Source organism: Artemia sp. Qi Xiang Cuo, chromosome 4 (genome assembly GCF_049724085.1).
Source record: "Artemia sp. Qi Xiang Cuo chromosome 4, ASM4972408v1, whole genome shotgun sequence".
Lineage (NCBI taxonomy): Eukaryota > Metazoa > Arthropoda > Branchiopoda > Anostraca > Artemiidae > Artemia > Artemia sp. Qi Xiang Cuo.
The window spans coordinates 84,436,165-84,453,354 of record NC_142797.1 but is presented as its reverse complement, the minus strand read 5'-3'; the positions used below and the strand labels follow the sequence as shown (position 1 = coordinate 84,453,354).

Here is a 17,190-nt window from a genome sequence, read left to right as displayed (position 1 = left end):
TCTTGGAGGGAGGGTGTACACACCAAGAAGTGCATAATGTCGCCCCCATTTTTCCAAATCTTCATGCAAGAGTTCCCAGGCTAATATTTAAAGGTGTTACGCACTTCCATCTCCAAAGACTAATTATGATACATAGTCCTGAATAATTTGAAATGTCTATATCTCGAAAACCATTTAAAATTATCAAAACAATGCGGTTGTTCTCGGTTTTAATTGATTCATTTGTGCTGGTTTCCATTCCTGCTTTCAAATAAGAGTTAAATTATTTTATTTTTATTGCGTAGATTATTTGTCGTTTAAAAAAAATGCAGAACTGTTTTGTTGTATATCTGTTATGCCAATATGTAAAATGTGATGCTGTTATGTTCTTAAATTGAACAGGTCTGCCTGTGTCCAATTTTTAATATTTTTGGAGATTTTAATGTCAAAGCATTCAGTTACTCTTTTTTTGTAAGTTCATGAGTACATTCCCTAAAAAAAAGGATTACTACAAATAAAACAAAAAAACGCTATTTCGCTATCAAACACTCAGAAGCCAATTTTTTATCAATACCCAGATAGGACTATATCGTTCTTCTCACTCAAGCACATAAGCAAACGCCAAGACATCCCGGACATTTTTGTTCACCAGATCAATGGTTCATTTGAATCAAAATCAGTAATATATTTCGTTTATGAATTTTTTTCCGTTGTTTGATTTTGGACTTAATCAATTTAACTTCCAAAATTTCATATGAGTTTAGTAAGCATAAACTGTACTGCCATCTATCTTGGTAAACTGTACAGTTTTTCAATGATGTCCCATTAAATGTCTAATGATCATGATCCTTAATTGTTCTAAGTGCAACTTATGGTTTGAGAGACAATTTCTTTTTGCTCCAAGGAATATGTTTAATTAAACTTTTCGCTCTTAGAAAACCTTGAAAGTACTCTGTGGACTTTTTCACTTTATGCTTTGTCTTTAAATTCGCATCTGTTAAGATAGCTATAATTATATATAAGTGAGTAGACAAGGTTAAGAAGAATGTTTCTCTCCAAGATTTTTTCAAATAGGTCTAAGTTTGGTCTCTTAAGTTCGGTATGGTTAATATCACCTTTGTGTATATGTTGGGTGGGTCCACGTAAATTCTCATCATGAAGGATTTTTATAATTTTATTTGATCAATCAGAAGGTCACACACAAAATTAACAAAAAGAACGAAGTTTTTCTTACGGAAATAAAGAGCAAAGTTTGAACTTAAAATGAATAAAATTGTTTGCTTCGCAAATGGCCAAGAGGTTAGAAATAAGCTACTGAAGATTATGAACATGATTTTTGAAAACCGGAAAGTATTTATGGATATTAAGACAGCCCTTATTAAATTATGTATAAGAAAGGTGATAAGAGTGAGTATCGTAATTAAAGAGGCATTAGCCTGGTTTCTGTAAATAGTAAATTACTTAGTATGATGGTGCTTTTTAGACTTAGAGATGCTGTAGACAAAGTTATAAGAAAAGAAGAGTGCGGTTCAATCATTTTGATGGACTTTGTCTTAAGCAACATAGGAAAGGCAATGGGAGAATACGGAATGGGAACAAAAACTTTCCTGGATTTTGATTATGCTGACGACTTAAGCATCCCAGATAAAAGTGTGAGTAGAATAAATAAAGTTTTGGAGGTTTTGCGATTTCAGGGTGCTAGAATAGGTTTGAAAATTAGTGTTAGGAAGACTAAATCGCTAAGACTAGGAATAAGTGGAGACAGAAAGGAAACGTTGAGTAACGAAAAAATCGATCAAGTGGAAAGCTTCACTCACCTTGGTAGTGTTGCCAGTAAAAACGGTGGGTGCCGTGAAGATGTTAAAAGTAGAATAACGAAGGCTCAGGGTGTTTCTTACAGTTAAAAAAAGTTTGGCCGCTTTCTAGGGGTTTGATGAGGGAAAAGTTGAGATGGCATGGTCACGGTCTGCTATTGACAGATTGTCAAAGATTGTCCTTTTCAGCCAACCGTCTAGGGCTAAACGGAATGTAGGGTGTTCACAGTTGGGGTGGGTGGGAAGATGTCGTGAAGAAAGATTTAAGGGTAGTGAGAACTTCCTGGGAGGGTGTAAAGAGGGAGGCTTTGAATATTTAGGATAGACGTGGAGCATGCGTAGCTGTGTTGGCCTCAGGCGGCTTCGTGCAGTGGGGAGTTGTTAGTAGTAGTAGTAAGTAAGATTCTTAAAACCAGCACTTTTCTGAAAATGCAATAATGCCCTAAAAAAATGCGATGTTCTCTTAGAAGGATAAAATTCCGTAAGTAACCTGCAGAAAACAGAACACTAATTTATAAGACTCAACGTATACCGACAATGTTTTCGATAGTGTTTGGTATACAATTATATTTCTCTAAAAAGCTCAAACAAACTGAATTTTCAGTAGAGCACTATTTCGTATAATTCTAGAGATATGGGAAAATATCACCAGTCATTTTATTTGAGCTAGTTTCTTCGTTTGTCTGTATCTTTTGTAATCTACAAAGCAATACATTTTTTTCGTTAGAAGTTTCGACTTCGCTCTTTGGTTCGTCTGCTGAGAGCGGTTTTGTCGAATCTGCTTTTCCAAAATTCCGAGAAAAATGAGTTTGAAGATTTTGATATTTGTATGTCTAAATCGGCTGTAGCTAGTGCGCTGACGTCTTACAGCAATGTCAATTAGACCATTCGAAAGAGTTTTTTTTTGGCACCAAATGGTATTCCGAGTCTGTTTTGCTGATTCTGTTTTTCCAAAATTTCGAGAAAAACTAGTTTGAAAATTTTGACATTTGTGTCTCAGAATGAGTTGTCTATCCTTCAGAATGAGTTGTTAGTAGTAGTAGTAGTAGTAACTTGTAAAGACATGAACTTTTGACACTATAATCGCAATACAAATAACTTTACTATGATTTACTTGCCATTGCTCTCAAGTTTGTCGTTATTTTCACCAAGTTGATTTTAACTTTGAAATCAACGGACTCGGTCACGGCCGAAGGCCGAAAAAGCTTGAGAGCCGTGTATAATTAGAGTAAAGCCAAGACTTTTGGTAGCTAGCATAAAAACTTCTTATGCCTCTAAGTTGAGGCCGTGTATTTTCACCAAGTTGATTTTAACTCTGAAATCAACGGACTCGGTCACGGCCGAAGGCCGAAAAACTTGAGAGCCGTGTATAATTAGAGTAAAGCCAAGACTTTTGGTAGCTAGCATAAAAACTTCTTATACCTCTAAGTTGTTAAACTCCTTTAATTTTGTTTTTATAGGTGCCTCTGAAAGAAAAGCTGACTCAGAAGTATCATATAAAGAGATAGTGAAACTTTCTAACAATGACTCAACCATGGCTTCTCGCCAAATAGAAAAAGATTTACTCAGAACCCTTCCAACCAATTTCTGCTTTGGGTCAGATAATTCGCCTGGGGTTCAGAAGCTTAGACGTGTCCTGAGGTCGATTGCCTACATGTTCCCGGATATTGGGTACTCTTCATTTACGTATTTAAAAGACATATTGTTCACGTAAAAACTAAGAATAGAGAAATATGGGAGAAAAAGGTACATATGCTGGAATTAAATGGGGGGGGGGGATAAGTAAAATGCACACACAGAGAATTTATGCGGAAATTGTATGAAATTTCTTAAGATATTCATAAAAATGAAGAGATTTATCTTGGGAGAAAGGACTTTTATTACACGAGGCCATAGATCGCGATGGTTCACTAGTTTCTGTTAAAATATATAAATATACTGTTAAAAAAAATCGTTTCATAATTCAAAGAGTTACTGTAAATTGAATGGAGGTTATCGAAACGTTAATCTTCTGATAGGTATTCTTCTTGTCTAGTTATGTTCTATTTTATTTTTATGCTTCTTTGAATTATATACTGTGTTTGGGCACAACCATGGTTGGCATAATTGCACAATTGCTTATATTTCTGCCCGTGTTTTCGCTACCAAAAATATCACACATGTGTCTATATTTGTTCTTCCACTTCCAAATTCTAGTTTTGCTAAATATCGGCGAGAAAGAAATATAATCCTCGTCCTCTGTAATTTAAACCAAAGGTAACTTCGATTTTTTTTTTTTTTTTTTTTTTTTTTTTTTTTTTTTTTTTATGGGACAACGTGGCATTTAGTAGGGAGAAATCTTCCTTCCAAGAACCAATTAAAGACCATTCTTTCTCGGAAATCTAGTACAAAACAGATGCATTAAAATGTAAGAATTTAAGATCGGTGTGCTTAAAGATGTACTTATATGTGCATTAACCCTTCCACCTGGAAATTTTGGTTTTCTTTCCTTAAACCGCCGGTTTAACCCATGAATGCTATTTTTATGGTGGGTAAATTGCTTATATTGGTTCTGCTTAACATGTTCTTATGACGATGGATAAATCCCCAACTCTTTGAGTATTTTATTGTTTTTCCCTCTTTTCATTATTAAAAGGTTAATATTGAATTGAATTTGGTCTAAAATCAACTAAGTAAAAAGAAAAAAAAGATCCCGAAGATTTCCCCCACCAGATTACTATCTGTCAGTAGTTTGTTTATAGAACAACTCGATTTCGAGGATTGCCCTTTCAGAATAATTTTTGTCAGGGAGTTTTCTTTCTTAACGTTTTTATATTCATCTTGACTAGAGAGTTTCTTATCGATCTAATTGTGGCATTGAATATCGTTGCATTACAAATGTTATTACTTAAATTGTGAAGGACTGAGAATTATCTATACATTTATTTACTTATTATGAGGGATTTTTTGGACAGTTTTTCAGCATTCTAGGTGAAGGGGTCTTTTAGGTAAATCTGATGATTCCTCTTCAGTGAAACGAAAGTACTGCTGGAATGAAGGAATTTTTGGAGATTTTGAGAGTCCAGTATGAGGTGGAAATAAAAATCATGAAGACCAAGTCATATAAATTTGGAATAAACGGAGACGAAAAGGCGGTATTATGTAGCCAGAAAACTGACAAAGTCTGTTACTTAAACTTGATTCAAGTCCCCCCCCCCAACATAGTTGCTGCTTCTTCTGTATTTGCACAATTTTGAACACCACCATGGAAGAGAAAGCCTATCCTATGTTTCATGCTGTATATTAGCACAAAAATGTTAACTTTTTTTTTAGTTTCTTCAGCTAAGCTAGATTAAAATCTATTTGCAAGTTTTATTCTGTATGTTTTTGAAACATAAAAACGACAGAAATTCATAATAAGAAAAATGTTTTTTGATTGAATTAAAGAGCGAAGTTAAAACTTAAAACGGACAAAAATTATTGCTTCGCAGCTCCTGCAACATATATCTGCAGTCGTGCTTAAATAAGCTGAGTCGTAATATTTCGCTATCTTCGTAGAATCCTGAAAAACTAGAGCTTTACTGGAAACTGATACTAAAATTTGTTGATTTCATGGCTGTTGAAAGACTATTGAAAGCCATTTAAATTAATCTTTTACTTTCTATAGGGTACTTGAGGACTTTTCTACTTCTATCCAGGGGCGTAATTTGCTATGGGGCAGGGGGAGGGGGGGGGGTAACTGCCCCCTACAGAGCTCACTTTGCTCCCCCCCACCCATCTGAAATTTAGTTTCTGCAAAAAAGTCTTGTCAAAACTAAGATAAGCCGGCATAATTGAAGTATCCAGAGAAACAGGTCAGCTTTCTTTAGTATATCTTTGCCTTTATGGTATTATATGGATGATTTTTCAGTTTTCATTTTCACTTGATTTGGGAAAATTAGTTCCAACTCCCCCCCCTCCAAGGATTTTCACGAAATTACGCTACTACTCCTAACCCTGTCATACTGCAACGGTTTCGTGTTTTAGTAAAGCGCTTAGTTTGACATAATTCTATGAATGTAGGGAAATATCACGAGTAAGTTTTGTGTTTCCAGTTTGCAGATGTTCAAGGTTTTAAATCCTTATTATTCTTGTTACAATATTTAACACTGAATAGGCTGAATATTTGCAGCAAATAAATAAAAAACATCCAGCAATACAGTATTGTCAACACCAGAGCCAAATTGTTCTATTTACTCAAGGGGGGGGGGGCAATTAGGCAGATTTCGCAGTCCCCTGCTGCACCCTCAATATTGTAAGTATTACAATTTTGGTTTTAAGTTGAACGTATTTCATGCAAAAATAAGGGTATCGGTATGTATTTATTTTCGAATGTACTTTATCGGTATGTTATTGTACGTATCGGTATGTTATTTATCGAAAGTACTGGTTCTATCAACTCAAAATTTATTCGGTATGTTATTGTACGTATGTATCGGTATGTTATGTACGTATTGGTATGTTATTTATCGAAGGTACTGGTTTTATCAACTAAAAATGTATTCGGTATGTTGTCGGTATGTTATTGTACGTATATATCGGTATTTTATTTATCGAAAGTACTGGTTTTATCAACTCAAAATTTATTCGGTATGTTATTGATCGTAGGTATCGGTATGTTTTCTACGTATCGGTATGTTATTTATCGAAATTACTTGTTTTATCAACTCAAAATTTATTCGGTATGTTATTGTACGTATGTATCGGTATGTTATGTACGTATCGGTATGTTATTTATCGAAAGTACTGGTTTTATCAACTCAAAATTTTCGGTATGTTATTGTACGTATGTATCGGTATGTTATATACGATATCGGTATGCTATTTTTCCAAAGTACTGGTTGTATCAACTCAAAACTTATTCCACTACGTCTGAAAGATGCATACTATTATTGATTTAAAAAGAACTTGGAAACTATATGATGTATTTTCTTGTAAATTTTCTGAAAATGATTTTTAGCTCCAGCTGACTTGCCCTTCATATCTTGAAGCTTTAATAAAACTACCCAGGCATGTTTGCAAGGGAATCCCAAAAGTTCAAAATTTTTATGAGTAGGGTATAATTTCTTATGTTTTTTTCAAGTAAAATGTCTGTTTTTAAAAGGTATTTGATCAGGCTTGTCCCCATCCGAAAATAGATCTTTCAAAGAGGCCTAAAATATCGTTTTTCTTTAGGATATTTTAGAACAGTGCTAAAATACTGCACCAACCCTGTTTTTAGGAAGTAGCAAGAGTAGTATGTTGAGTCTAGCTGTCAATGCACGTAAAAGTTTGCAGTTTTTTTTTTTTTAATTGAGTAATCAACGTTTACTTTTCTTTATTGACTTTTTAAACACTGGTCATTCCCAGAGTTTTGAAGTTTAAATACTTATATTACTTTTTTTTCGTTCAGATATTGCCAAGGAATGGGAACAGTAGCTTCTTGTTTGCTTCTAGTTCTTGAAGAAGAGGACGCATTCTGGATTATGTGCTCTATATTAGAAGAATATTTACCTGCATCATATTATTCAACCTCGTTGCTTGGTAAGAGCATTTGTTTGAACATGAATAATTAATTCTAAATATGCTTTTTTATTTCGATTTTGTTGTTAAATGGCGGTTTTTACCCATGAAGATCATTTGATTTAGGACGAGGGGGGGGGTGTACATATAAATTCAGCATAAAAATAAGAATGAGCGGTGTACGATGAAAATTCCTTTTATTTTCACTTCAAGTGGCTGTATTTGAGAATACTACCAAATCTCTTAAGGTTTATTGCAGAAATCTTAAGAATGAATATGAAAATGTTTTAAAATTGAGGAGCTCAAACGCCAGCGTATTTGTGGAGGATAGAGGGACGTGCATAAAAACTCAGCATAAAAATGAAAGGGAACGGTGTACGATGAAAATTCCTCTTATTTTCACTTCAAGCGGTTGCATTCGAGATGGTTACCAAATCTCTTAAGGTATAATGCAAAATTTTTAGGAATAATAAAGGAAAATATTTTAAAGTTGAAGAATTCAGAGGCCAGAGTATTTAAAGAAGAGGGAGAGAGGGTATAATAGGAGGAGGTTGAGCATAAAAAGGCAGCATAAAAATGAGAGTGAGTGGCGGATGATGAAAATTCCACTTATTTTCACTTCATGTCGTTGTGTTTGAGAATTCCGTTAAATCTTTCAAGGTTTATTGCAAGACATTTTAAGGATAGGAAAGGAAAATATTTAAAATTTAGTTCAGAGGCCAGGGTATATTAGGAGGAGGTAGGGTTGGGCATAAAAATGAGAGTGAGTGGCGTACGATGAAAATTCCACTTATTTATACTTCAAGTGGCTGTATGTGGGAATCCTACCAAATCTCTAAAGGTTTATTGCAGAAATTTTAAGAATAAAAAAGGAAAATATTTTATAATGAAAAGTTCAGAAGCCAGGATATTTAAGAGGAGGGAGGGATGTGCATAAAAGTCCATTTTGTTTTCATCTTTTGGTTTGATAGCAAAGGATTGCACCGACTGTTGAATGTTTACATTCGTAGCAAAATTCTATGCTAGTCTACGTACAGACGAGACTCTTTTATTTACCTTTTATTATTCATTTTTCGTCCTGGTCTCAGCCGTATAAAACGAATCATCTTTGAAAGTTAAGCGAAGGCTCATTCGATTTAATTCTGAGATTTTTTACCACGCAAAGTGATGAAATGGATTAATGGCTATTTAACCGCCCATGTGGTGAACCCTGTTCATGTTTTATACCGTAAAAATTTCTCTAAACGATATCCGTGAAAGCCCTTTAGCATATTTTCCTTTTTTGCTACAAGTACTCTTTAAGTTTCGACCCTACCCACATCCTTTTGTTCCCCCATGCGCAGCACCCTTTGCTCTTTCATAAGCAAATTGTACTGATTTTCTTGTTTCGTTCCTTTCTAACGAAATATGAAAATTTCAACAATTAATGAAGCTTTCTGATGCCGAAACCGAGTAACTAATATTCGTTCAAAAACTGGGTTTGATAACTAACTGAAATGAAGCATGTTTTTGTTATTTGAGTAAATTATACTGGGTACCGCAATTTGGATATTTGTTTAGGATTCCTACCTAAAAGTGAAGGATCTATTTCATTGTCCTAGTTTTAATACACTTCAAGTTGCAGATTTCTCGTCTGAAACCCTCAATTGTATCAGTCACTTGTGTGACTGATAGTTATAACAGCTTTCCTCAACTTGAATTCCAAAGTAGGATAACAGCAAAATTCCTAGACCTTGGAATAGCTTTTAAGGTAGACAACACCTATTATTCAATTAAAAATATTCGCATTACGTATCTGTATAGTGTGATATGACTCTTTTCTCTTTTATATTGTTGGACCATATTGTGCTATACGGGTTGGCTGGAATTGGCTAAACTTGATTGGTACTCATTTTGAGTAGCTATCATTTTTTTCTGTCAAATATGCTTGTTTTTAACCTCAAAAGTGATTGAAACTGATTCGTGCATTACCTTATTTTCGCAATGTATACTATACGTTGTCCCTCCTAATATTATGGTATAAAACTGGAGTCCCTTGTTAGATTTAGTCAAAAGGAAAAACTATAAATCGGAAGTTTCCCAAATGCAGGGAACATATTACTGCGCATTTTTCATAAACAGTTAAACCAATGGTAATTTTGGGATGGATATTAAAGAAAGCCTTTAGCAATTTCAGAAATTTTAAATATTTTAAGGAAAAGATATGAAGGGTACCTCCACGTTTGGAGCAAGAATGGGACCATACCCAAGGGGGTCCATAATAGAAACAGGGGTATCCTCGCTCGAGGGCCGTAAATACAGATGGAGGAGGAAGGCCCGTCAAATGTACACTCAGAAGGGCCCACCAGTGTGTGCACACGTCCCGTGAGTTCCAAACCTTCTCCCAGTAATGGGTTAAATTGCTTGGCGACGCAGAACGCCTTCGCGGGGGATCCTTTATGAGTGGACAACTGCGGTAGGGCTTCTAAACCTTCTCCCAGTAATGGGTTAATTACATGGCGACGCAGAACGCCATCATGGGGGGATCCTTTAAAGGAGGACAACTGCGGTAGGGATTAAGATCCAGATCTCAAGGCAACGGCCTCTTCAAGGGGCTGCCTAGATCCTATCAGGGTACCCGTAAGACTGGGTAACTTGTGGTTGCCTCTATACACGCTTGAGAAGGGGTCCCCCTCAAAGACATTATAGCCTAGTAAACGACACAGGATTCGTTGGGAATTATGATTAATTGAAAATTCTTCTGGGCTCGGTCTGTTTTGGCGGACTTTTCGGCTGAAAAACCTCTTCCAAACTAATTTATCTACTGTGGGTTGCCGTTCCGTGGTAGCACAATATTTGTAGCCATGAATATATAATGAGTCGGAGGTAATAGGCTTGAGATTGTCTGTGCTGTGCAGAATTTCGACTCTTGTTGATAGAAGAGCATCACCAAGTGCTGAAAACTATGGTGTGACCAAGATGGGTCCAGGACTGCGCCAAGCCTCCATTCATACTGGAGGTCCCTTCGTTGTAGATCTAAGAAGATGTGTTGGTCCTTGTCCTGTACTAGTTTCTGGGACCACTGCTTTTCCGGAGGCCAAAACAATTTCAATGATTTAAAGAATACGAAAATGGTAGCTTGGAATGCTACGACTTTAAAATAATAACTATCGTATTAACAATTTGACTAACGAATTCAGACGCTTCGAAGTGGACTTGTAAGGAGTTTCAGAAACTCATATCCAAGGGGTAGGAAATATGGAAATAGATGGTATAGAATTTATTTACTCAGGCAGAAGGGATGGGGCCATAGACGGAGAATAGGGCTTATAATGAATGAGGAAGCTGCTAAGTCTTGTTTAGGTTGGGAAGGCATTAATAATAGAATACTAATCGGTCATTTTATGACTCAAAAGTGCAGGGTATTATATATATATTACTATATGCCCCTGTAGAACCGACTGACGGATTTGGGAGGGTGTTGAGAGGGAGGCTTTGAATATATTAGATGGAGGAGGAGTGTGTGTAGTTGTGTTGGCCTCAGGTAGATTGATGCTGCGCTGAATTTTTTGTAGTAGTAGTAGTAGTTTTATACATTCGAAATATCCGTCGTTGTCTTTTTTTTTACGGGATTTAGACCGTTTTTTTTTCTTCTTCTTCTTGAGATTCATATCTCTTTGTCTTGTCATGGCAGGTCAGTTTGCCGTTAGATTTTTATTCATCAAATGTTTTCAAAACTCATCCTCGTTCTTTCTTGGTTGATGGTTCGATGAGCCCTGGTAAGAAATATTGCATTTGTCTGATACTTCACGAATCACATTAAACATAATATTAAATTTACTTACCTGAAAATATTACGTTTCATCTTCTTACTTAGTTTCAACCTGTGTGATTAATATGTATTATTAGTAATATACATTGATAACAAGTTCATTTGCAACTCACCCTGTTTCTTCCTTGGTTGTTAACTGTATGATCCCGGAAAATAAAATTGCGTTTGTCTCATACTTCACAATTTACTACTACTTCTAATGACTCATCGCACCATCACGCCGCCTGAGTCCAACACAGTTACGAACGCTCCTTCTCGATCCTAATCTGTTCAAAGCCTCCCTCTTTAGACCCTCCCAGAAAGTCCCCATTTCCCTTTAATCTCTCTTTACGACATCCTCCCACCCCAAACGCGGACGACCTGCTTTCCGTTTAGCCCTAGAAGGTTGGCCGAAAGGGACAATCTTTGGCAATCTGTCATCCCTTGTCTGCAGAACTTGCCCTAGCCAGCTCAACCTTTTTCTCATTATAGCCCTAGAAAGCGAAATTGAACTACACTTTTCGTACAGCCTACTGTTTGAATTACAGTAAGTCTGCCGGGTACCCAAGGCAATCCTTAGGTAATTTCTCCTGAAAACATCTAGCAAGTCTTCCTTCTTTTTCCCGCAGAGCCCATGCTTCAGAACCGTATTTGACCGCTATCATCACTGTAGCTTCCAGTATTCTAATCTTGATTCGCACACTTATCTTCCTATTCTTCCAAACTTTTTTCTACTGTGAAAAATCACCCTGAGCCTTGGCTATTCTACTTTTAACATCTTAACTGCTCCCACCATCTTTACTAATAATACTACCAAGGTAAGTGAAGCTGTCCACCTGATCAATTCTTTCATTACCCAACGTCACATTTAGATCTTCATTTATTCCTAGCCTTAGTGACTTAGCCTTCTTAACATGAATTTTCAAACCTGTTTTACCACCCTGAACTCGTAAAACCTCTAGAAGTTCATTCATTTTGCTCACACTTTTATCTAGGAAGCTTAAATCATCAGCATAATCTAAGTCCAGGAGACTTTTTCCTCCCCATTTGATTCCGTGGTCTCCCATTGCCTTTCCTGTGCTCCTTAAGACAAAGTCCATAAAAAAAAACCCTATAAAGGGGGATAGAACACAACCCTGCTTCACTTTCCTTTTGAACTGTTCCCTTTTTAATCTTCTCGGCTTAATTTTGATATATCTGACTAATACGCATTGGTCACATGTTTGAGTAAAAGTTTTTTTTGAAGCACTTTTTTTCTTCCTCGGTAGATGATTCAATTAATGTAGAAAAGAAAAATTCGTTCGTCATTTACTGACAATTGACATTAAGTATATTGTAAAATTCGCTTACCTGAAAATAAAAAATACATCTTCATGGATTTTTTCTATGTATATGACTGATATGTGGCAATAGTCGGATACATCAATAACATGTTTTTTCCGAAACTCATTTTATTTCTTCGATGCACCAACAAAAGAAATTTTTTTTTAAAATTATTACAAAAAAAACATAATTTGCACTTTACTGAAAAAACATAAATGTTTTTACTTTTATAACTTTAATAAATCAAATAATATTAACATTTTGATTACTAAATATCAGCATATGTAAATTAAACTGACAATGCACGTTCATTTGTATTTTTTTCAGTACAGTACAAATTATGTTCTTGCCTTGGGAAGGCAGTGGGATTTTGAGGCCTACTCCAGTTAACTTCTGCTTGTTTTGAGTTTGACTCCGTTATTTATTGTTATTTCTGTTCGTTTCGTTTTTAATTGATTTATTGGTACTGCTTTGAGGTAGTTTTACGCTTGGTAGATTATTTGATTTTATTTTTGCTCTTTTTTTGTTTAATAGAGTTCTTTACTTTTCTTTTAAAAACTTATTTTGCAGAAAATTTTTTTCAATTAATTTCTGTTCGTTTTATATTGACATAGTCTTTTCAGGGAAAAAGAAAATAATACTTTAAATCTTTTCGTTTTTTTTAAGACTTTATAATTTGGCCTACTATTTGTATGCTGGAGAAAAATTTTCAGCAATTTTTAACAACATACACCCTTTTAAAAATCAGGACACAAATAGTAGAGTTTAATTTAGTTTCATACCTCCTCTGGTTGACCTGATATAGAAAACTTGATACCATTCGGAAAAAAATCTGTTTACTTTCTTTGATAGCTGGAATACACTTACGCTATTTTGATTTAGTTAAATTTTAAAAGCAGAAGTAGCCCAAAAAGTTTGAACATAATACCCTCAGTCGTTCTTGGGATACTGCTGAGATGCCTTATTCGGAATTAGAATTATCACTGTGTATTTTGATTTAATCTTAAGGCAACATTTAGTTTTTAAACATAATGGGCAAATGCGAGGTGGGCTGGGGAGGGGGATTAGTTGCCCTCCAATCACTTTCAACTATTAAAAAGGGCATTAGCCCTTTCTATTTTCAATTGAATGAGCCCTTTTCGAAGTTTCTACGACAACTCCTTCGATACGAAGTGCCTGGTAAAAAAAAATAAAAATAAAATAATAGTACATTGTACACACATCGATCTTTACTATAAAAATGTCAAGCCTTCCAATAACCTATGACTATTAAAAAGGGCACTAGCCCTTTCAATTTCCAATCGAATGAGCCCTTTTTGAGTTTCTACGACAACGCTTTCTATAAGAATCTTGTGTGCCCACAGGGTATAAATTACAAATCCTTTCCCTTAGGGCTGTGAGGGGGTTGTCATCCCAAAAGACCTGATTTTCAGAATTTTCAACTACGTTGAACAAAATGGCTATCTCAAAATTTTGATTGGGTGTGTTTGGGGAAATGATGGGCGTGAGAGGGGTGTTAGTTACTCTCCAATCATTTCCAACTATTAAAAAGGGCACTAGCCCTTTCAATTTCCAATCAAATGAGCCCTTTTGAAGTTTCTATGACAACACTTTCAATAAAAACCTCATATGCCCCCGGGGCATAACTTACAACCCTTGCCCTGAGGGTTGGGGGGGGGTGTTATCATCCTCAAAGACGTAGTTTCCAGAACTTTTAACTACGTTCAACAAAATTGCTATATCAAAATTTTGATTGGATGTGTTTAGGGAAAAGATGGACGTGAGAGGAGGGTTAGTTGCCCTCCAATCGCTTCCAACTATTGAAATGGGCAATAGCCCTTTAAATTTCCAATGGAATGAGCCCTTTTTAAAGTTTCTACGACAACACTTTTTATAGAAACCTTATATGCCCCAGTGCAGAACTTACAACCCTTGCCCTTGGGGCTATAAGAGGGTTTTATTCCTAAACGACGTTATATCCAGACCTTTCTACTACGCTGGACAAAATGGGTATCTCAAAATTTTGCTTGGATGTGTTTGGCGAAATGGTGGGCGTGAGAGGGGGTTACTTGCCCTCCAATAACTTTCGACTATTAAAAAGGGCACTAGCCGTTTCAATTTCCAATCGAATGATTCCTGTTTGAAGTTTCTACGACAACGTTTTCTATAAAAAAATATATACCCCCAGGGCATATCTTAAAACTCTTGCCCTAAGGGCTGTGGGAGGAGTATCAGCCTTGAAAACATAATTTCCGGACTTTTTAACTACGCCGAACAAAATGGTTATCTCAGAATTTTGATTGGATGTTTTGGGGAAATGGTGGGTGTGAGAGGGGTGTTAGTTATCCTCCAATCACTTGCAATTATTAAAAAAGGCACAGGCCCTTCTAATTTACAATCTAATGATCCCTTTTTGTAGTTTCTACAACATCACTATCTATAAAAACCTTATATACCCCCAGGGCATAACTTACAAACCTATGCCCCGAGGGCTCTGAGGGGGTTATTATCCTCAATCACCTAATTTTGAACACTTTTAACTACGTTGAACAAAAGGACTACCTAAAAATTTGATTGGATATGTTTGGGGAAAAGGTCGGCGTGAGATGGAGGTTAGTTGCCCTCCAATCACTTTTGACTATCAAAAAAGGCACTAGCCCTTTGAAATCCCAATCGAGTTAGCCCTTTTTCAAGTTTCTTCGACAAAGCTTTCAATAAAAACCTTACATGCCCCCAGGGTATAAATTACTACCCTTACCCTGTGGGGGGAGTGTCATCCTCAAAGATATAATTTCCGGACCTTTCAACTACTTTGAACAAAATGGCTATCTCAAAATTTTGATCGGATCTGTTTGGATAAATGATGGGAGTGGAAGGGGTGTTAGTTGCTTTCCAATCACTTTCGACTATCATAAAGGGCACTAGCCATTTCAATTTCCAATCAAATGAGTCCTTTATGAAGTTTCTATGACAACGCTTTCTGTAAAAACCTTAAATGCCCCAGGGCATAACTTACAACCCTTGTTCTGAGGACTCTGGGGGGCTGTCATCCTCGAAGACCTAATTTCCAGAACTTTCAACTACGTTGAACAAGGTGGCTATCTCAAAATTTTGATTGGATGTGCTCGGAGATAAGGTGGGCGTGGTAGGGGGGTTAGTTGCCCTCTAACCATTTTTGACTATCAAAAAGGGCACTAGCCCTTAGAATTTCCAATCGAATGAGCCATTTTTGAAGTTTCTACGACGAAGCTTTCTATAAAAACCTCATATGCTCCCAGGGCGTAACTTACAGCCCTTGCCCTGAGGGTTGTGGGGGTGTGTCCTCCTCAAAAACATAATTTATATCTGGAAATCAACTACGCTGAATAAAATGGCTATCTCATAATTTTGATTGAATGTGTTTGGGGGAATGGTGGGCGTGGAAGGCAATGTTAGTTGCCTTCCAATCCCTTTCGACTATTAAAAACGGCACTAGCCATTCCAATTTCGAATCTAATGAGCCCTTTTCCAAGTTTCTACGACAAATCCTTCGATACGATGTGCCCTGGTCCAAAGAAAAAATAAATAAATAATACATTGTGCCAACATCGTTCTTTACTTAGGCAGCGCGATTGCCCTGCCTATGATATAGGTCGATAAACCTTTTTGTTTTTTTTTTGCCTTTACGTTTCGCTTATCCTAGAAAAGAGAAAAATTGAATTCATCTAATACTTCAAAATTGAGATTAAAAACATTACATAATTCACTTACCTGAAAATAATACTTTTCATTCTCTTGGCTTAGCTTTGATGTTTATGACTAATATTTATAGTTATTCATACACATTGACTTCAAGGCTATTCGAATATTATCCTGTTTCCTCCCTGGTTGATGATAATGTTTCCTCCCTTGCATTTGTCTGATACTTCACAAAATATATTAAACATATTATTAAATTCACTTACCTAAAAACAATATATTTCGTTCTCTTGGATTAGCTTTGATGTGTATGATTAATCTTTGTTATTAGTCATACTCATCAATAATAAGTTCATTTCATACCCTCACGAACTTGTATGACTAATATTTATTATTAGTAATACACATCGGTAACAAATTCAAATTGAAACTCATACGTCGTGCTTTTTCTTCTTTTGTTGATGTTCGAGGAGCCTTGAAAAAAAAAATTTAGTCGCCTGATACTTCACAAAATACATTAAACATAATATTCAAATCACTTACCTGAAAATAATAGATTTCATTCTCTTGGCTTAGCTTTGATGTGTATGACTAATTTTTATAGTTAGTCATACACGTCGATAACAAGGCTGTTCTAAAATTATCCTGTTTTCTCCCGGTTGATGATTTAATGAGCTTAGATGATAAAAATGTCATTTATCAGACACTTTACAAAATACATTAATTAAGCGCTACATATTATTAAATTCACATACCTGAAATTAATGCATTTAATTCTCTAGGCTTAGTTTCGATGTGTATGACTAATTTTTATAGTTTGTCATGCACATCGATTACAAAGCTATTCCAAAATTATCCTGTTTTCTCTCTGGTTGATGATTTAATGAACTTAGATGATAAAAATGTCATTTATCTTACACTTTACAAAATAAATAAATTAAGCGTTACATATTATTAAATTCACTTACCTGCAAATAATGCATTTCATTCTCTTGGCTTAGCTTCGATGTGTATGACTAATTTGTATAGTTTGACATACACATCGATAACAAGGCTATAATAGCCATCGATAACAAGGCTATTCCA

General features: G+C 35.7%; 1 protein-coding gene across 1 annotated transcript in view; it reads left to right on the top strand.

Moving 5' to 3' along the window:
• The window catches only part of LOC148953544 (small G protein signaling modulator 3), a 123,601-nt gene that overhangs the window by 40,799 nt on the left and 65,612 nt on the right, over window positions 1–17,190 (top strand). Inside the window, exons 3-4 of the mRNA XM_089088593.1 lie at window positions 3,254–3,464; window positions 7,204–7,334. Coding sequence (XP_088944719.1) covers window positions 3,254–3,464; window positions 7,204–7,334 — 342 coding nt within the window. The remainder of the gene's footprint in view (window positions 1–3,253; window positions 3,465–7,203; window positions 7,335–17,190) is intronic.